We start from the raw sequence: 20,328 nt of genomic DNA on the forward strand, positions 1-20,328 counted from the left end.
GGGAGTCGTCGCCGCCGCCCGTGCCCGGCGCCGGCATCACCGGCTCCCGCCGCCCGGCTCCTCAGCGCCCACCCCCGCAGCCCGGTCAGGGTGCCCGTCCCCTCAGCCCTCCGCCCCGCTGCCCGACCCAGCCTCCCGTCCCCTCAGCGCTCCGAGCCGGGTCCCTGGGGGGGGACACGGTCACTGACAGCCCTCAGCAGCGCTCCGGGCACCCCTCGCCGAGCGTCGGCGGCCCCAGCCGGCTGTGAGGGCATGGAGGGGCAGCCACGCTCTTGGTGAAACTTGAGGGGTCGCTGTGAAGAGCCATGATAGGGACCGATGGACCCAGTGGGAACTCATGTTCATCGCCCATCAAGTGTACGTGTGGGGAGTCTTGAGGGCCACCACCAGCTGGGGTGAAGCCTCTTCCCCAGGAAATGGCTCTGCCTTTGCCAACAGCAGACCCGGGCCTCATCTCCGGCAGCCGGGCAGGTGGCTTCCAGAAAGCTCTGCCTGCCCTCCCCCAGTGCTGCCTGCTCCGGGCAAAGGCAGCTCAGGGCCAACCAACCTCTTCACATGAGTTTCGTAAGGCTGTGGGAGAAACCAGAATGTGGGCTCAGAAGCAGCGGAATCGTTATCTAAACCCCAAATAGCATGGTACTGACTCCTACTTCTGTCTCGTGTTTAGGATTGAAGTGATGTGGATAGCCCTGCGTGCCCCTGTGGTACGGGGGATGCAGTCAGGAGGAGCAAAGGAGAAGAGTATCGCCTCATCTTCTGCTTGCAACAAGCCCAGACCACCTGGCATGGGAGCGGTACGGGCACAGCAGAGAGCATGTGAATCACCCTGGACGTGCAGGTAACATTCCCGGCTAAATCAGATAATGCTGTGTACGGTGCTGCCTTCACCAGTAACCTGTAATGCGCGACGGTGGAGGAAAAGTCATCCTTCCACAATCAAGAACACAGTAATGGAGAGCCATTTAGATGTCAATTTGTGATTTTTTTTAAAAGGAATGTGATTCCATCAAGTATAAGGGAATTTTTGCCCATTACCTTCAGTGAGAACATATTTTTTGTTATGCTATTGACCTGCCCATATCGTAATTGCAGTAGTCTTTGTTATTTAGTTATGAAACTCTCCTCCACTTAATCTAAACATAATGTATGCAGTTTCAGAGGTTTCTTAAACTGCGAACTCCTACTCAGCTGTTTTTCTGACTGGCAATCATGGCTCTACTGTGCCTTTATATTTGCACCAACCTTATTTTTTGTCTGTCATTTTTAGTGTAATTGGTTATATTTATCATTGTTTATGTTATTATTTCCTTTCTTTCCCATGATGAACTGCTGTTCAGACCACTGTGGGTCTGACTGTACGCAAGATCAAGACACTCAGCAACTCCTAGTTTCCACAGGCACTCAGCTTACTGGAAATGATCAGTAATTTTCAACAGACTGCCTAAGCACTGTGAAAAAAATACACTGAGGATAATAACTAGGCAAATATATTTTAAGCGATAAATGTAAATGGGAAGAGAAATTTCATTTGGGAAGTTAAGCAGATGCAGCTATAGCCAATTCCTTTAATCTACTGATACATGAGTGTTATGTTTAATTTTCAAGTGCTGTTTAGTTGTCAATTAGGAATTGGAAACAATTCAGTTGTTTATAGCAAACTACTTTCTCTTGCTGTTTCCTAATTTGGAATATTCTTCTAGATTTTCAGGAATATGTTTGTCCCCTAATTCTTCAGGTTCGTCTTAGGTTCACGTGAGTAATTTCAGAAGACACATTCACTAGCTAACACCCATCTCCTCTTGCAGTTGTACACTACACAACATTTATAATTAAGCCTCTTAGGAAGTTACCTCCATGGCCCATGATTAACTTCCCTTCATTCTTCATTGTTAAAGCTCAGCGCAGAGATCTCTGGAGTAATCACTCCACCTTTCCATCCTGAGCTGCAGAACGGCAACGTAGCCTATAAGTCAGTATGCACTAAGATATCATCCCAGTACGGAAAGTAAGTAAGTATTGGTGCCTTTATCACAGTCTAACAGGCCATACAGGCTTATCCAAAGAAAGGATTCTCTCAGCAGATGAACTAGATAAAACGGTTGATCAGAGACTGTTGACACATGGCACAGCATCTATAATTAAGTCACCGGGGAAGCTGGGCTAGGATGCTGTAACAAAGGTAGGATCCAATTTACGCACAGCTTTCAGCAAATCTTAAAATGCTGTCTGAATAAAACCCAGTGAGGTAATAGCCACTTCTGACTTACTGCATGCTAGAAATTTGTCAAATAACGGTGAGGAAAAGGAGGTAGATGGTGCACTGTTTATTAAACATGTGAATTGGATATATTTTGGTTGATTTGTGCCTGTGACTCTCTTTCCATGTCTTCTTTGCAGACAAAAGTTTTGTGAAGAAGAGGCGTCTGCCTGTGTCGGAAGTGCTGTAATGAATGGCGCATTGAGAATACTCCCAGTTTATAATGACTGTAATGACTGGTATTCCCTGTTCTGCAAGACTGGGAGGAAAAGAGTGTATCCAATGAACAGAAAGGGATCCTTGGATTTTGTTTTTTGAGGTGACCTTGACTCTGCGAATCTACAGAACAATTATAGTACAGAACAGCTGATTGCTCCTCTGTTTGTGTGGCAACAGATTATGGAACAAGACAGAAGGAGCCTTCAGTACCTACCCTGATATGGGGTTTTTTTTTGTGAAGAAAAACACCACAGAAATATGGTATAATGTAAGAAAATGTTCTTACGGTTTTTTTTTCTATTCTTATACATTAAAAATAAAAAACTGAGGGTTTTTTACATTAAAAAATCCACAGTCAGAACTATGTGTGCAACTGAGGTCACCCAGCAATATTACATTTATTTTGAGGGCTCTGGGTACGATTTTACACTTACATTCATTTAATAATTGCTTAGGACGGCATTATTTGCAACTTGCACTATTTTGAAGCATGAGCGTTGTGTGAAACTAGTAAAACATAGGGGAAGATTTTGTGAGGTCAGAAAGGCAGAGGAGACCTAGAGAGAGGATTTGTTCTTTGATCCGGGAGATAAGAGACCAGACTTGCACAGATGCTGAGCCCTTGGCTTCTCCTGGAGATCTGTGTACTCAGCATCTCAGTCTATCAGACCTGGAATAACTCGGAAATCTGGATGGCAGCCAAACACAAGGCTTTTTTATTTGAAGCAGTTTATGCTTTTAGTTTTGCAATGATTTCCTCTACATGTATATTATTTTTTAAAAATCCTAAGCAGTTCTGCAAAGTGCACATGCTTCTCCTTCTGTGGGTGAGGGTACTGGTTGTGGTGCTGAAAGAACTGTGGTGGGGAAAGAGTTTCTGCAGATGTCTCCTGACGTTCACAACTTGTGTCAAAGAAAGCAACTCTGCGACACAGATCCGCGTTCGCATGGATAAGTACACTCTCTGTTTGGACAGGAGGATAAACGTGGGTTCTGCTGTGAGAAGTACACGTCAGAGAAAGATAAACTGTTATGTAAAGGTGAAAGTTAGTTATTCACATTATTAATATATTTATTTCTGCAAACAATGGGATTCTCAGTTGCATCTTAGCCTTGGGACAAACCTTACTCTTTCCTACAAAGAGACCAGTGGAAGCCACTGTTTTCCTGAATTTCAGGTGAGCTTTAGGTGGGTCAAATCCCAGCCTTCCTGCTTCTGTCTTCAGTGGGAAAGACAGAAGGTCACCCTCCAATAAAACTTAAGACTTGGTGGTTTTTTTTCCACACACAAGAGCAGGAGAGTCACTGTCCTACACAACCACCCCAGTTCCTTTCAAATTAAACTGTGAAACGAGCCCACGGCTTGGCAGGTGCTGGAGGCGAGGTGCAGGGCGAGCAGCAGGTCCCTTCTCTGCAGAATGAAGCCACTGCTCTCATTTGCCTTGGCAGTGGCTTCTGCCAAGCCATCTCGGGGGCAGTTAATCACTCATGCGACTCAGGGCATGCCAGTCCTGACACAACGACGCCCTTGTTTTTAGGACGGCAGGTTCTTACACCCGCCACTGAATCTTCAATCAAAGTGTGAAGCCTGAACAGCCACATGCCGCTGTGCCCACATTGGTGTGCAATGGCACTGCCACCTGTGGACAACCCTTGGCTGATGGAGCACTAAAATGGATTTCTGCATGCCTATACGTGTTTAATGAAGTCACCAAGGCCGCCATTGCCTCTCCGCTGCGGGGAGCAGCCCTGGCCGAGCACTCCCGGCCCCCCCGCGGCCCCTAACGGCCCCCTAGCCACGCTCCCCAACCGAGGCCAAGCAAAATGGCGGCAACCCCCCACCCGGCCGGCGGCACGGCACTTGCCTCGCCCTCCCGCGCCTGGCCCAATGGAATGAATGGGCTATAAATAGCGGCCAATGGGACAGCGGCTCACGCTCTATATAAAAGAGCCGCGGCGGGGTTGCGGGGGCTCCACTCCGACTCGGGCGGCAGCAGGGAGCTGAGCGGGTGCGGAGGTCGTTGCATTGGCTGCGGAGCCCTCGGTAAGTCCCGGGGCAGCCGAGCCGTCCTGCAGCTTGAAAATAAGAATTTTTTTAATTTTTTTTTTTTTTTCCTCCAATGTGCGGGGTGGAGCCGGTCTGTCTGAGGAGGGAGAGCGGGGCTGCGGGTGCGGCGGGGGGGCCAGCGCGGGGACGCGGGGCGCGGCGCAGGTGCTCACCGGGCTTGCCCCCAGCTGGAGCGGAGCCCCCACTCTTAAAACCAGATTAACCCGGTATTTAGCAGGGTAGTTACATATGCTCGCCTCAGCCCGGTTCCCCGAGGGAGCCGTCTGTTGTGTAATGGCTCCTTAGATGCCCCCATCCCGGGGAGCAGCCGGGGCTCGCGGGGCGCCGGCCGTTATAGCTTCTCGCCCTCCCGCCCCAGCCCGACAGCGGCGGGAGGAGGCGCAGGCGCCCACCCGTTGAGGGCATCGCGGGGCCGCTCCGCTTACCGGCCGCTCCGCTCACCTGCCGCCCGCGCCGGGGTCCCGTGGCGGCACGGCCGCTCCCCCCCCGCCCCGCGCCGGAGCTGCCAACGGCCGGTCTGCGCGACCTTGGGCGCGTCCCTGCCCACGGGCGGTGCCCCGGAGGCGCGGGGAGAGCCCCTGCCCGGGCGGCTGGGATGCTCTAAGCACGGGGCAAGGCCGGTGGAGGTGAAGAACTCTTTTTCTTTCCTCCTTCCTGGCTCTTGTGAAAGGCGGTCTGGCAGCAAAGGTGCGAAAGGCACGGGTGGAACGGCAGCCAAGGTGACCTTCCCTGGGTGCTTGGCTTTCTCCAGGGCCGTTCGGAGGCCTCGTGAGCCCCCAGTGATAGGTTTCCCCTCTTTCTCCCTAGTGACTGCGGTAGGGTCAGACATGCCGTTCTCAAACAGCCACAACCTCCTGAAGATGAAGTACTCTCCTGCTGACGAGTTCCCTGACCTGAGCGCTCACAACAATCACATGGCCAAGGTGTTGACCCTGGACCTGTACAAGAAGTTGAGGGATAAGCAGACTTCCAGTGGATTTACGCTGGATGATGTCATCCAGACTGGGGTTGACAACCCAGGTAACGGCCGGGGACCGTTAGATCTGTATAACGATCTGTTCTCCCTCCTTACTGGAAGTGCTTCTTGACAACGGTACTCAAGGCTTTTGAGCTACTGAGAGGCAAATTGCATAAAACATTGAGAGATGGCTTTGAATGCATGTCTGTGTTAAGACACCTTGTTCTATCAAGCCATGTTCCTTGCTGTGATTTGACATATCAATTCCCAGACACTTAAATTATGTAACTGCTCTGCTAAATACTTTCAATCTGAACAAAAAAAAAAACCAACCAAAACCCAAAACAAATGTGTTCTAATTATAACACAACCAAGGGGGAAATGGGGGCTTACCTGGCTGTTCTGGTCTATTCCTTTTCTAAACTGGTTACGTGATGTTCTCTAGCACTTCTGTTAAAACAGGGGGAGCAGATGTGTTTACATGTTAACATTACAGTATTTATTTTTACTCTAGCAATATCAAAATGGCCCAACTAAATAATCAGAGACTGCCTCCTGATGAGGAGTACCCGGACCTGAGCACCCACAACAACCACATGGCCAAAGTTCTAACCCTGGATTTATACAAGAAACTGAGAGACAGAGTCACGCCCAGTGGCTTCACCCTGGATGATGTCATTCAGACTGGGGTTGATAATCCTGGTAAAATGCGCTGAGAATATTCTGTGTGAGCCAGCTGAAGTAACTGGTGCTTTTGAATATGGTGACTTAAAGCTAATCTTGTGGAGGTGGTATTTATGAGCAGACTACAGAAATGCAGCTCTGTAGCAGAAAGAACAAAAAGCAAAGCATGCTTGCTTACAGTAAAGCATGATTGTTTAGACATAAAGTTCTATCCAGTGGTCTAAATTAGCTAGTGAAATCAGATGTGCTGTGAAAATTTGTCCTAAACCAAGCTTGAGAAATGAACGTGGTTTAATGGCGACAGCTATGGGTTCCCATAGCGCTGCATTTGACTAACTGAATGAAGTGTAAAATGTAGGGTCTCTCCAAATGTTTTCATGTAAGAATGCATTTCTAAGTGACTAGACCTACAACTAAAGAACTTGCCTGGTTAGTGCTGCGCTGGAGTACAGCCAAACATCACCCAAACTTAGCTCTTCTGACTTTATTACCACTCCAGGCCATCCCTTCATTATGACAGTAGGATGCGTAGCTGGTGATGAAGAATCTTATGATGTGTTTAAGGAGCTCTTTGATCCAGTTATTGAAGACAGACATGGTGGCTACAAACCAACTGATGAGCACAAGACTGACCTGAACGCTGATAACCTGCAGGTATAAACTTTTGATCGATTACTGATGCCTACTGGTCTGAGGACTGGGTAAAGGTGTTGGCAGCTGCCTAAACTGATTGCTCCGGCTCCGTTCTGCTGCTGTCACCCAGCTCAGACCCACAGGCTATGTGTCCAGTGCAATCAAACTGGAGAGCTTACTGCTCTAGGATGTCAGTGGCTGGGTAGAACCAGGCAGCTGGGGTGCAGCAGGAGCTTGCTTCATGTGCTGCTGTGACGTAGATCATGCCAAACATGTTCAACATGTATTTCCATGAACTGTGGGCTGTAGTAGTCAAGCTAAACAACACTCTCCTAGGAGTCAAGGACTGACATAAAACTTTCTATTGTCTGATCTTGGATCTTAAATATCACCTGGTGGTCTCATACTATGGAATAGTATGTTGTTACGGCTAGGAGTAAAAACTTCTGCCCATTTTATGGATTTCAAATATTACTGTAGACTGTAGGAATTCCGAATGCCATGTTTGTTGGCCAGCCTTGGGTAATCTTGACAAGAAATTAAGACTTCAACAGCAGTGAATAATTCTCCCTTGCAAGAGTAAACACCTACCTAAACAACAAGGGTTTTCCTCATGTTTATATCTCTAGATCGCAGATCTGAAGGGGCAGCGGAAGCCTAGACTGTAGTCTGAAATGGACATCTGATGGTATTTGTCTTCTAGGACATACTTAGTAGCTGTAGCCTGGTGTCAAACCAGGAGTTGTGTTACACGGGCTGTTCAGCCTAATGCTGAAGAAAGTGGTCCTGAAGTAAGACACCAGATTACAGGCCAAGTAGTTGTATCTCAAGTACAAGGTGCACTCTTAATGCATGGGAGCTACATGTATTTAGGGCAGGTGTCTTGACAACAGGGTTGTGCTCACTGGTTTCCTAATCTTGTAGGGAGGTGATGACCTGGATCCCAATTATGTGCTAAGTTCCCGTGTCAGAACCGGTAGAAGCATCCGTGGATTCTGTCTTCCCCCGCACTGTAGTCGAGGAGAGAGGCGGGCTATCGAAAAGCTCTCTGTTGAAGGTAAAGTGAGAACTGGGTGCACTGGAGGAGCTACTTATGTCCTTTGGGCAAGTGGTGTTCTTTGTAGTTTGAGAATGGAGGCAGCTGGCAAAAGCAGCCTCCCTCAAGACTTAGTCTGAACATGGAGCCTTCCCTGAAAAAGGCTCATTGCATTACAGCTGCCTCAGCATTGCAGTTTGTAGCTGAGAGCAAGAGCACATGTCAAAGGGAAATTGGGCTGCATTAAGTTGACCTTTGCTGATCTTGAAAGCTTCTTTCTACGTGTGTGGGGAAAGAGACTGGTTCATCATGGCTCAAACCTGAAATGTAACAGGTATGTGGCAACTTCAGGGCTTGAGTCATGATTGCAGTATTTTGTGGCTGCTTTTAATTGACTTTCATTAATGTTCAGCTTGCTTGAAGGTGTAATCGTGCTCCAAATGTGCAGTAGACTAGAGTAAGCCCTGGTTTTCAGTGGAACCAGGGTTTTTTTCTCTTGCTTCTCAACTCTGTTAAGTGAGAGGAAAGGATACATTCAAGGTGCAATTCTAGAGACAGAGTGTAGTTGTTGCAAAACCTCTCAAGGGCAGGGTAACAGTCCTTGACTAGAATAATACTGTTTGTTATATTCGTGACCTTGATTCTCCTTGGAAGAAACCACTCCACTGCTGCAGTTAAGCAGCAGTAATGATTCTATATGGCATGTGAGGGAACAAAGGGTACTTGTGTAAGCCTGGAGGGTGCAGACAAATCATCTGATACTGCCTGAAGTTCTGTAATGCTGCAAAGGCATTGCCACTGCAGGTGAAAACAAGGGAGGAACCAAACCTCCCTTGTCGGACATGGCCATGCTTTGTGTGTGGTCTCTGAAGTGCTGGAAATGTCTAGCATCTTTGGTCCCAGCCTAAAAGTGACTTTCTCTTTCAGCTCTGGGTAGTCTGGGAGGTGATCTCAAGGGGAAGTACTATGCTCTGAGGAACATGACTGATGCGGAGCAGCAGCAGCTGATTGATGATCACTTCTTGTTTGACAAGCCAGTTTCTCCTCTTTTGTTGGCATCTGGGATGGCACGAGATTGGCCTGATGCCAGAGGTATCTGGTGAGTATGCATGGAAGGGGGGAGTCAGACAAAGTCCCTGCAAAAAAAAAAAAAAAATCTTGCTGTTTTGGTTGTGGCTTGTACTGCTGGGCAAAATGGCAACTTCTAAACTCAAGTTACTGAATCTAATGAGAAACTTGTGTGGTATCCTCTGGGGATGTTGCATCTAAACCAGCAGAATCTGGACAAGTGTTACCATGTGCCACATTGGGCTGGTAGGAACAAGCCAGCTTGGCTAGCCTGTAAGCAGAGCCTGCCCATTCAGCACAGGTTTGTGAAGCACCGGACAATAGTTGAAGCAGCTTAAGAAAGTAGATCACTTCTAAAGGAGCAGATGTGCTGCTACATTCAGCTCTTGTCCCAGGAGCTTAGAGTAACTTGTGATAACAAACCACAGCATTGGCTTAGCTCAGACTTGATACTGGATGCATAGTTGCTCCCTTGTAGTCTCATCACTTCTGCTTGCAGAAACTCACTGATGCTGGGCTGGTATGGCTTTACCTCTACTAGTGATAAGGTTCCCCCCCTACCCCCAGAGACTTGGTGACACGAGTTGACTGATAGAGGTGTGGAATGGAAGGATTCTGCTTGTTACATGTAGGTCACCTACATAAAACTCTGCATCTCGGGAGCTTCTGCAGCATAATTAACTTGCTCCCTTGTAAGCTAAGGGCTAGGTTTTCATCAGCTGTAATACTCCAGTCTTATTACTGTAGCTGCTTCAGTACAACCTGGAGGAAGCGTGCTTTGTTTCTGTAGGTCACCTTTAAGATTGCATCATCTACCTGCAGATTGCCAGTGCTAGATAGTGCTGTCATCTGAGCATGACTAATCTACAAGCTTGAAGTGTAAAGTCTCAGTGTTGTCTGCATAAATAACTTTCCTCAGGTACTAGTTAATTTTTGATCCTAATCAAGCTCAGAAATTATCAGCATGATAAATATTGATAATAGTACTTGCTACCAGCTGCAAGCTAGGACAAGAGGGGCCTATTGGTGTTCAGAGGTTTTCATAGCATCTCTGAAGAACCCCAATCTAAAATTAATAGTGAAAGCTCAACTTAGTTCTCTGAGGTACAAATGCAGTTTAACAGAATCTGACAAGATTCTGATAAAAGGCTTTGTTATACATTGTCAACATGGTGTCATTATGAACAACACTGTTATGGGGCTGCCTCAAAGTCTGTACTGATAATCCTGCTGCAAACTCTGCTGAACTGATGAAATATCTTTAAACTTGTAAACTCAGGCCACAGGTGAGCTAGGGAGATTACTGGATTTTAGGATTTGATAGTGTAAGACTGGCTAATGTCATGTTATTATCCATTCTGACCTGTTTAGATATAAGCACATTCAAACTACCTCTTGAGCAGGGCGAAAACTACCAGCTTAACTCTGTTGGGTCCTGTGTGGATGAAAGAAATAAGATTAATTTCTCTGAAGAAGCAACTAAGTGAGCCTCTCAAAATAAAAGCTACAATGATGAGTAATTTGGTGCTATTACAATTATCTTGAAAAATGTCAGGTGGGACAGACAACAAGTTGTTTGCCTTGTCTCCTAGGCACAATGATAACAAGACCTTCCTTGTTTGGATCAATGAGGAGGATCACCTTAGAGTTATTTCCATGCAGAAAGGTGGCAACATGAAGGAAGTGTTTACCCGCTTCTGTACTGGGCTAACACAGGTAAATCAGTATTGCCTGAGCTGTGGGTTCAAATGGTACATGTTTCTCTGGTTAGAGCTGAGAATGCAAACTCTTTCAAGCCCCGCCTCCTGAGTCCTGCGTGATGGTGGTCCATTGTGTGGGTCTCTGGGAACACCCTGATGAGGTCCAGAGCTGTGAGGGCTCTGAAACACCTACATTGGCAAAGCATTGTGGCTATAAAATCTAAAATATTTCCTCTGATGTGGCACTCTTATTCAGGTGTCTAAACTGTACTTAAAGGTTTTCTACATGGTTCACTGGGTAGGAGGAGAAATTGCTTGAATGTGGATGAGCAAAGCTGGACTGAACCTTCTAGGCTGAATGCTTTCCCCAGCTTCTAGTCTTGATATGAACTTGAGCCTTACCAGGTCCTTCTCTAATCCTAACAGATGTGTCAGCTTGATGTGTGCTAAATCAAGCTTCCCAACAGATAGTGACTACAGATTTTGTAGCTTAAACTTTGCCTGTTTCACTGCTAGGAGGAGGGTTAAGGCCTTAAAAGCCCCTTGTTGGTGGCCCTTTTTTTCCAAAGGGAGGGGGCTTAGGTGGCTGACTTAAATAGCTGTTCAAACTGTTGTGGCTGTTGCTATGTAACTGAAGCTGTAAATGAGCACTAATGGGTGACCTGTGTCCTTCAGGCAGAGAATAATCTCTAAACATCCATTCTCTCTATTTATAGATAGAAACTCTCTTCAAGTCCAAAAACTACGAATTCATGTGGAATCCACACTTGGGCTACATCCTGACCTGCCCATCCAACCTTGGAACAGGGCTCCGTGCTGGTGTGCACATCAAACTACCGCACCTTGGGAAGCATGAGAAGTTTGGGGAAGTCCTCAAGCGGCTTCGGCTGCAGAAGCGAGGCACAGGTGAGAGGTGATGATACAGTGATGTCCTAGTCAGGCTGTCCTAAGACACCAGCAAAAGCCTGGCTACAGCCAGAGCCATGTTTTGGCACATACTGGCAATGCCTGTTAAACCACCCGAAAGGACCTTTGTAGGCACATGGAGAGAATCGAGACTTAAAATCATAGCTTGAGGGGGTGGGGATGCCAGTGCTCTGCTTATCCCTTACTGTATCTGGCTATCTCAGTATGTCCTACCTGGTGTTCTGAGCACCAGAAAGAGTGGACCTGCTGGCAGCTGTTGCTGTGTAATCAGGATTCTCATCCCTTCTTTGACTTGTTGCTCGGAGATAGCTGCAGTAGTTACTTCTGGCCACAGGTTTGGTTGCTCATGGGCTATGAGAATAAAGAGCTGGCCTCAGCGGCTCATGTTGGCAGTCACATGCTGCTTTATCTCCCTCCACGTAGGAGGAGGCAGCATTGGCAACTTGTAGAGAGTTGTCTTGCTGTGTTCCCACCTCAAGCCAGTGAGGGAAGAAAGGCAGACTCACCTGCTCTAGCAGTGGTCAGTGTGCTAACTAAATCTCTTGCTCCAGGTGGTGTGGACACAGCTGCTGTTGGAGGGGTGTTTGATGTCTCCAATGCTGATCGCCTTGGCTTCTCTGAGGTGGAGCTGGTGCAGATGGTGGTGGATGGTGTGAAGCTGCTCATTGAAATGGAAAAACGCCTTGAAAAAGGCCAGTCCATTGATGACCTCATACCAGCTCAGAAATAAAGCACTTTTTTTCTCATGCTTCCTAACTTATTGGATGAATAATAAAATGTTACTCCAGTTCAAACCCCTGGGATCAGAGCTCACTTAGTTACACTGTAGAGAAGTCTTCCATCCATCTGTGTTAGAGTTTATTTTTTTGATGGCTGGGATGTTGTTGAAAATGAAATAAACTGTTGTTTTGGCCTGAGATGTCTTAAATGTGTTACCTGAATGTCTTTGAGATTTAAGTGACTTGGTTTTCTCAGTTGTGCTAGATGGGTTGGTTTTGTGTGCTAGCATGCCTTCCTGGCTGTGCTGCTGCAGTCTGCTGGAGTCGAAGTGTGATTTAAGCAGTGTCAAAAGCGAACCTTTAACTTGATTGTAATTGCTGTAAACTTGAGAGCTAGTGTTAAACATGAGTCACTGCAAACATGCCCTACCTCCAAGGCTTTGACTCGTGCATCTGCTCGTGGCAGTTGTAAGCTGTCATTATCCTGACTGCAGCAAGCCAGGCTGACTCCTGGGAGGGAGGGGAGAGAGCTGGCTACAAAGTGCTGCTGTTTCCAGTCAGGTCCTCCTGGGGCTGTAGGGCAATGCTCTGAGGTCAGACTCCAGCCCATAATAACACTGATACTAAGCTGGTTTGTGGGGAGATAGACCACATCTTCAATCTAGAGATGTGCAGAGAGCTGGTGTAAACAACTAATCACTCTTGGGGGTAAGGAGTGAGGTGAAATTCAGACTAAACCCAGGCTTCTCAAAGTGGTTTCAGCTCAGCCAGGGAAGAGAGCGGGGCTGTGTGCTGCCAGTTACAGGAAAGTGCAAGATAACTGTAGCTTTCCTCAACTGACTCTTGTTGGCCCGTGCACCAGTTGTCCCATGAACCTAAAACCAGGAAGTATAGTCAATTAAAACATGCTGAGTAGTTGAGGTTTTTTTCCTGAAGTGGGTCTGGCTTGCAAGCTCAGGCTGTTCTCCGGGTGTGAGCTTGAGTATTGTATCAATAAGCCTTTTCTCCAGAATGGCTGTAGTTGGTGCATATGTGTACCTGCTGTGTCAAAGCGTCGCATTATTAACCTACAAGAGCAACGTTTTCTGGAAGTATGGATAGCTAGGAGCAAGAGACCTTTAGTAACAACAGCTTTTGCAGCCTGTGCAACCTGGGAAGCAGATGGCACCTGCTCAACAGCTCTACCGACTGCTAAAACCTGGCTTTTATAGGGGGAGCGTAACGAAAGGTTGAGACAGCTTCACAGTGTGTAGCTTTATATAGGCTCGTGGAAATAAATGAAGCTTTCTTTTGTAGAGGCTGTGATATTTCTGAGGCTGTGATTGCAGGCTGTCACTTAGCTGAAGTGATGGCTCCAGTTGGGGTAACCTGATTAAATTTTGGTGAGGGAAAGGCTGAGTGAACATCTCAGATGAGAGGGTTTTTTTTTTAAATATAGCTTTCTGTATGATTCAAATTTGACTGGGTGGGGGAGAGGAGATCACATGTAAGAGTTTTGTTGTGTGCTAGGTGGTGTTCCTGTATTTGAATTAATCAGCACAGGGATTTCTCTGTACAAGGTTTATGAGAGCAGGGAAGGGAAAATGGTGCAGGAGACAACCGGTTGGTTCTGTGTACTCTTTAGATGCCCCTTGCTGTGCTTTGTGTCACTGTTCACAGATGTCTGGCAAATAGCTGGTGCTGCATCTTGTCATCAGAGAGTGTTCATTTAGTGGTGCCCCTCCTCAACACAGTGTTGTTACTGCACTCACAGCAATTATCAAATGGAAGGAGGTGCCTGAAAATGTGTCTATTTTTTTCTGGCTATATCAGCTGGACTAATAAAAACATCTCTCTCCCTGTGCATCCTTTTTCTCCTGTGTCTGTAGCTCATCAGAGCTGCTACATCTCCCCGTCTTGTTTTAGCCCCTGGGTCCCTGCAGTCTGAGGCAAGACCTGTAGCTGGCTAAAAAATTACGGTCAAAGCAGCAAACTAGTCTTTAAGGCTTGCATCCAACAAGAAAATTTCTTTTTAATTGGTTTTCGTCCCCACCCACCACCTTTGCTATGTTCCCTCCTGTTGCTGCCACAAGGAATAACACGACCGTGCTTTTGTTTCAGCTTGTACAAAGCAATTGAAAATATTCCAGAGAACGAACATGTCACGGCAGAAGGCTGGACACAGTGACCTAGCCCAGCTGGGACTCGCTAGAAACCTGTGATCAAGAGAGAAATTAAACCTCCCAGCCCCTCACCTTAAAATCTCTGGTTTGATTCTCAGCATTACTCACCGTCATGCCCTGGGTGCCTACTGTGGGTTGCTCAGATATTGAAGCAGGTCATACGGAGCAGCCACTCGCTTGTGCCTTGGGCACCTGAAATTGCGCTGGACGATGGCCTTAAACCGAGGGGAGGGGAGGGAAGCCATCGGTTGCTGCTGTGCTTTATACAGGGGATCTGCAATTAGCCTTGCCGGCGGAGCCACCCGCGCCCACGTAGCTTTTGGGAAGGACGTGGGAGCTGGCGTGGCCAGTAGGGCCCTCCAGACGGGTGAGATCAAGCCCTGCATCGCACCCAGCGGTGATGGCGTCGTTGCTCACCTAGCCTGGAGCTGCGCACCGGCTCCTCGGCTGGCCAAAAAGTTGCTGATGGTGTGTGGGTGCAGGCTGGGGGAGGAGAGGGGCCGGGAAGCCCTTCGGGGTGTGCAGGCGTGTGTTGCATCTCTAGCTTTCCTGTGAAGTTTCAGCTGAACTTTTCTCACTCACAGATTCGGGAGCAGCGATTGCTGCGGCCGTCCCGCTGCCAGGGAGAGCAGCTGAGCTCCGCTTGGGCCTTATTGTGTTGTCCTCTTCTCCTGCATTCATGCGCCCTGCTCTCGAAGGCTGGCATGCTGTCCCTCGGCTGCCAGCTCGTCACTCGAAACAGGCACCGGTTTTGCTACATTTTCAAGGGGAATTTCTTTCTACATTGTCTTCTTCGTCTGACCATTTCTGCTCTCCTCTGGGGAGCGGCTGCCAAGCCCTGGCCTGTGTGCGATGCCCATGCAGGGCAATGTGTACGCTGGCAGCAGAGTCAGCCAGCCCAGCCTGCTTCCCTCTCAGCACGCGTGGCACTGGCAGCACGTTGCCTGCTGGGACCCCAGGGTCCTTATTCAAGAAATCAAGCTGACTGGGAAACCATTTACCTCTCACATTACGCTTACTAGCAGCAGGCTGCCCATAAATGCTCCTTATTCCATTTCCATGCTATCCTGCTGGAAATTTATTCATGGTCTTTCACCCACTTGTGGACTAAGCCACACAGAGTATGGTGGTGAGCTCAGCATTACGACATCAACCCTGGGCACCCTGCCACACCGTAGGAAGCTCCCAGGCCTGAGTTCGGTGGCCAAGCTCACCACATGCTCCCTCGTGCCCCCAGCTGAGCGAGGGGACGGGACAGCTGCTCCACAAGGAGGTCCAGGTGCTCCGGGGAGGCTTCTCCTTCCTGGGATGAGGTGGCCAAACTGGGTGACTTCTCTCACACAAAGTATGGAGCACGGTGGTTTTGTCTGCTGGCTCCAACTGAGAGCCCTGCCCGGCATGCAGGAGGCTCCTGCTGGAGTCCTGCTCTCCGCTGGGGATCCTTGCTTAGCTCAGCTCAGCTCAGCTCAGCTTGGCTGGGCTCAGCTCAAATCAGCTCAGTTCAGTTCGGCTCAGCTGCAGCTGGGTCTAGGGCAATGCTTCCCTCCAGCTTTCCATTTTGCCCAGTGTTAATTAATTCGTCACTAGGCCAAGAAGAAAAAGGAGGATTCTATTGCCTAATGTCTCCGGCACTCATCTGGGAGGGAGGAGGTTTAAGCTCCAGCCTGTCCTCAGATGAGTGTTACCGTGTTTTTACGCAACATGGAATAGCTTGAGCAGGAGAGTTTGAGTGGGTTTTTTTGTTTGGTTTGGTTTGGTTTGGTTTTCTTTTTCTTTTCTTTTTTTTTTTTCCCCTCCACCCACACCCACACGAAATGTGGTAGCGTGGTGGGCAGGGCACTCTTCTAGGAAGGGAGACGGCATCGCAGCCTTTTCATCTCCTGTTTGCTTTTATTTTTCCCCTGGGGAAGCAGCAGGCCAGCAGGCTCCTTTGGCTGCTCCTTGTTCCTCTGGCTGGTCTGCTTTCCCTCTTCTCCTAAAAAAAAATTGCAGTTATAAAGCTGGAAATAGCCTGTATGACCGTTTGCTTCAGCCCTCTTCCCGTGGGACAGGGCACTTCGCCATCATAAGGTTTCGTTGGGTTTTATGTGTCCCCAGTGAAGAGGGAGCCAAGCGCAGTGATGAAGGAGGACAAGCCGTAGCCCAGGGTGTTGAGATGAGAGGCGAATCCCGGCTGGGCCTCTTGCATCCCTTGACCGTCTTCCCCTTTTTTCACGTGTTAGGATTTATTTTCTTACACAGAAATTATGCAAGCTCCTGGCCAGCTCCATTTTGAGAAACAGCCTGCTTGCTCTGGGTTCCTGGCCCCATGGCACCTCTGCCTCACTGGCTGCGAGCCGCCGGCCAACGCACAGGAAAACCCTGTGGCAAGGGCTGCCGAGGCATTTGTACGTGGAGATACCGTGTTTCCCCCACCTTTTGAAAGACCTTTTTTTTTTTTTTTTCTTTTTGTCCAAATGCTGCATAGAGCCAGGTTGAGTGTGCCAGGTGAGAAGGCGCATGTGCTACACCCACAGCGTGGGTCTAGTCGTTAAACTGGCAGCGTGGGCGGGCTGGGATCGACAATTAATGGGGAAAATCTGCATTACCAGACAGGGTAAAAATAAACAGAGATGCATCCAAACCGACCAAAGATTTTTGTTTTCCTCCTCCAGGCAGTGAATAAGACTATAAGAAACTATATATATGTGTGTATGTATTTTTATGTGTGTATATATATATGTGTGTGTGTGTGTGTGTCTATATATATATAAATATAAACTTTCAAAGGGCAAAGTGTCTCATGCTCAACATCCAGGAAAACAGATAGAAAGGGTAACTCAGAAAAACGTGAATGTTGAGGTTTTTATTGCATGTCAAAAGCTTCAACTGAAAATACAGAATGGACAATCCTGAGCTTTCTATGGTGCAATTTCAAAATAAAACCAGGACTGAAGATGAATTTGACAGCTGCGTGTGCCAGCCCTAGATCTTTTTAAAGTCCTTGGCATCTTAACTGGGTGTTCAGTGCAGGTGGGAGCGGGGTTCAGTGGAACGGTTGCAGTCTGGTTGCTCTTTCCAGATCCATTATTGATGATGAGAGTAAAACTAAGAATAACCGGTGCTGAGGAGACCTTGGAAGTGCCAGCTTGTATTTTTGCAGTGATTATTGTGATGGTGTTTGATGGAAGTACTCAGGCACAGCGAAGCTTTCCTGGGTTACTCAGGAATGAGCAGGACTAGAGAAAAGTGAATTAACTCAACTCAGACTCCACGTTCTTTAGCCAGGCCCGGCAGAGCAGTTAGCACATACACCAAGGACAGTTTTGTTGGGGTGTAAATAGCGGCTGTTTGCAGTCCAAATGCTGCTGTATGTTCAAAACGCAGCGAAAGTGGAGGGAAAGCAAACAGCAGGTTCAGTTCTGCCCGTGGGAACTGATGGGAGTTACGCACCGGCTGCGGCACAGAGGGGATTTCTCCTGCTTCACTGGCCAGGGACAAGCTGGAGGAGACCACAGCAGTGAGATGGTTTTAGGGCACTGGCTGGTGGAGTCATGTTGGGCAGGAAAGCTGGTGTTTCAGTAAGCGTGGGCCAGGCTGCGTCCTTGCAGTCCGCCCACAGAAACCGGCCAGTCTCCCTCCACAGCTGTGGTGAAATCCCCTGAATCATCACTAATCACCGCTCGGGCTGACGATGTTCCCAGGCTGCTGGGCAGAGCATGCCTGCAATTGCTGGGAAGCTGGCAGAGCCATCCTGTGCTGGCAGTGCCGATCCGGAGGGCTGTGCTGGGAACGAGTGACTGAAGACATCTGGATGGGCTTGAGGGAAGAGGTCTCCAGTGGGAATGGACACCAGGAGGACTGTGGGATCAGGCTACTCCATGAGTGGGCTGTCTTCAGCCAAGGGCATTGGGATACCATCGTATCGGCTCACTGCTGTAACAGCCTCTGAGTTAGGACTTGTCTGGGGATAGATGGCTCCAGAGATACTCATGGGAACACGCGTGAGAAGAGGATTGCGATGGATGGGAGTGCTCATGGCCCTAGAGCGTTAGCTCCTCACCACGGGAGAGCAATGGCTAGCTTTTTTTTTTTATAAGCCATTGTTTTAAGGCAAAACATGGTTGACCGTCTTGAGGATGCTCTTTCCCCCAGAGCTGGAGTAAGTGCCTTACTTCCTTCCCTCTGCCTCCGGGATGTCCCACCTGCCTCCCTGCCGGGCCAAGGGGACGTGCTGCTGCCAGCACCGCTTCCTCTCCTCCATCTGGTGGGTGGCATGGGCAGCTCTCTGCACACACAGAGGGGTGGCTGGAGGGGCCCCCACGGTGCCTCAAACCTTGCACCTACCCAGAGGGTGCAAAGGGCTGTAAGGAATCAACAGCTCAGCTATTTCCCACTACTGAAAGCCTCAGGAGAGGCTTGAGGATTTCTTACATGTGCTGGTGGCTGGAGGAGAGCAGAGGTTGGAATGCAAAGCCAGGCACACATGGACACTTGTCCAACTGCCGCAGTGCAGCCAACCTCCCCCAGTGCTTGGCCTCAGTGCCCCCAGGGTCCTCTGGGCACCTCCCTGTCCTGCCCGCGGCTCTCTGGAGGCTGGTCCCCAGCCTGCACCGGCCCTCACAGCATCCCGGAAGGTCCATCCTTCCCGTCCACCAAACTCGTGGGAAGCCCCATCACAGCAGCAGGAAGTAAGTGCTGGTGAAGGCTGCACCTCCCCACCGCTCACTTTGACTTTGTCGTTCTGTGGGGTGCCATGAAATGGGGCCGAGTGAGGGCTCATCCAGACAAAAGGCTGAGCTAAACTCAGCCAGCACGCGGGGGACGTGACCAACCCAGAGCCATAAGCTACGTATTTTCTGTTACTCGGTGGTTTGGCCTTTTTGGGGGGCTTTTACAAATTTTTTTTTGTGTGGTTTTTATTTGCAATGAACCCTGTGGTTTGCAGGGCGGAGACCTTGCAGCTTAGCATGGGGGGAGCTGCCTGCCTCGAATTGCAGGTGACAGCCTGTGTCACTGCTGAGTTGGAACAAGGTGATGAGGAAAGCTTGGCAGGGCACCAAGTTGGTCCATCTCCGCCAGACCTGCTGCTTGCTGCTGTGGGGCAGCACTCCAACATGTAACCTAAATTTTGGACAAACCCAGGCCTCTGACCCAGCAGGGAATCATCACTCTGGCCCCAGCTGCCACCTCCAGAGCATCCAGCCTCTTCTCCCACCGGTGGCCACAGACATGTGGCAGCGTTTTGTGCTGGTGGTCACCCATGTCACATAGGCAAGGGGACTGCCTGCTTCAGGGTGCAGCCCTGGGCTCACCTGGGTCCAGGCATCACTGCCTGATACCACGACCTACTGTCAGTAAGATGCCACGTCCCTCTCCTCTCTTGGGGGGACCAGGATGTCTCCAGGGGCTGAGCACCCCTCCGCACGGCCCCCTCCTGCTCCCCTGGAAATGCCTGCTGGTTGATCTGGGTGGTCCTGGTGCTTGGGCATGACACCCCTCAACGCCTGGCTGGGAAAACCCTTGCATGTAGCACGTAACACAATTTTTAAAGCAGACAAAAGTTGTGTTTTTGTTTTTCCTCACAAGGAATAAAAGGATCAGCCCTCGAGCAGTATTTATGAGAAATGACACCAAGCGGTGGGTCAGCTGGAGCCCATGAAGAGGCACACGACAGCAGATGGCCACTGTATCTTTTCCAAATGCTTTTATATAATCAGTGTCAAAGCCAGCAATGACACGTCTTTGCATTTAGCCTAGGTGCCCTTTCAGCCATCGCTTCCCTGGGGTACCTGTACACTGTCCTCTCTCGCAATCACTTCCACTTTGCTTGTCATTGACATGGCCACGTTGAGATTTTTCACACAACTTAGTTCAAGAGTGAAGCCTCCACCAAGACCAACTTCTTTGGTGAGCCA

At 48.9% G+C, this 20,328-nt stretch overlaps 1 protein-coding gene and 1 long non-coding RNA gene across 3 annotated transcripts; both read left to right on the forward strand.

Annotated features, from left to right (window-relative positions):
* On the forward strand, positions 1-2,837 carry LOC147600487 (uncharacterized). The gene is made up of 5 exons (XR_015258788.1): positions 1-84; positions 668-838; positions 1,701-1,752; positions 1,896-2,005; positions 2,398-2,837. It is a non-coding gene; the product is annotated as an uncharacterized LOC147600487 (long non-coding RNA).
* A 1,559-nt stretch (positions 2,838-4,396) lies between these two features.
* Positions 4,397-12,467, forward strand: CKB (creatine kinase B). 2 transcript variants are annotated; one of them, XM_086749107.1, is made up of 8 exons: positions 4,397-4,520; positions 5,352-5,564; positions 6,686-6,840; positions 7,744-7,876; positions 8,783-8,954; positions 10,516-10,639; positions 11,340-11,529; positions 12,102-12,467. In XM_086749107.1, the coding sequence occupies exons 2-8, from the start codon at positions 5,372-5,374 to the stop codon at positions 12,278-12,280; spliced, it is 1,146 nt and encodes a 381-aa protein (XP_086605233.1). In that variant the 5' UTR covers positions 4,397-4,520; positions 5,352-5,371; the 3' UTR covers positions 12,281-12,467. The 2 variants fall into 2 exon arrangements, with proteins under 2 accessions (XP_086605233.1, XP_086605234.1); XM_086749108.1 differs by lacking the exon at positions 5,352-5,564 and adding an exon at positions 6,017-6,204 and having other exon boundaries at positions 4,473-4,520.
* Positions 12,468-20,328: the final 7,861 nt, after the last annotated feature.

Source organism: Chlamydotis macqueenii, chromosome 5, assembly GCF_036417535.1.
Source record: "Chlamydotis macqueenii isolate bChlMac1 chromosome 5, bChlMac1.mat, whole genome shotgun sequence".
NCBI lineage: Eukaryota > Metazoa > Chordata > Aves > Otidiformes > Otididae > Chlamydotis > Chlamydotis macqueenii.

Bases quoted from the DNA above. Each gene is read 5' to 3' on its own strand.
- CKB (XM_086749107.1), top strand. From the start codon at position 5,372: ATGCCGTTCTCAAACAGCCACAACCTCCTGAAGATGAAGTACTCTCCT. The intron at 5,565-6,685 runs GTAACGGCCGGG...TTACCACTCCAG, and splicing joins GACTGGGGTTGACAACCCAG to GCCATCCCTTCATTATGACA. The intron at 11,530-12,101 runs GTGAGAGGTGAT...CTCTTGCTCCAG, and splicing joins GCTGCAGAAGCGAGGCACAG to GTGGTGTGGACACAGCTGCT.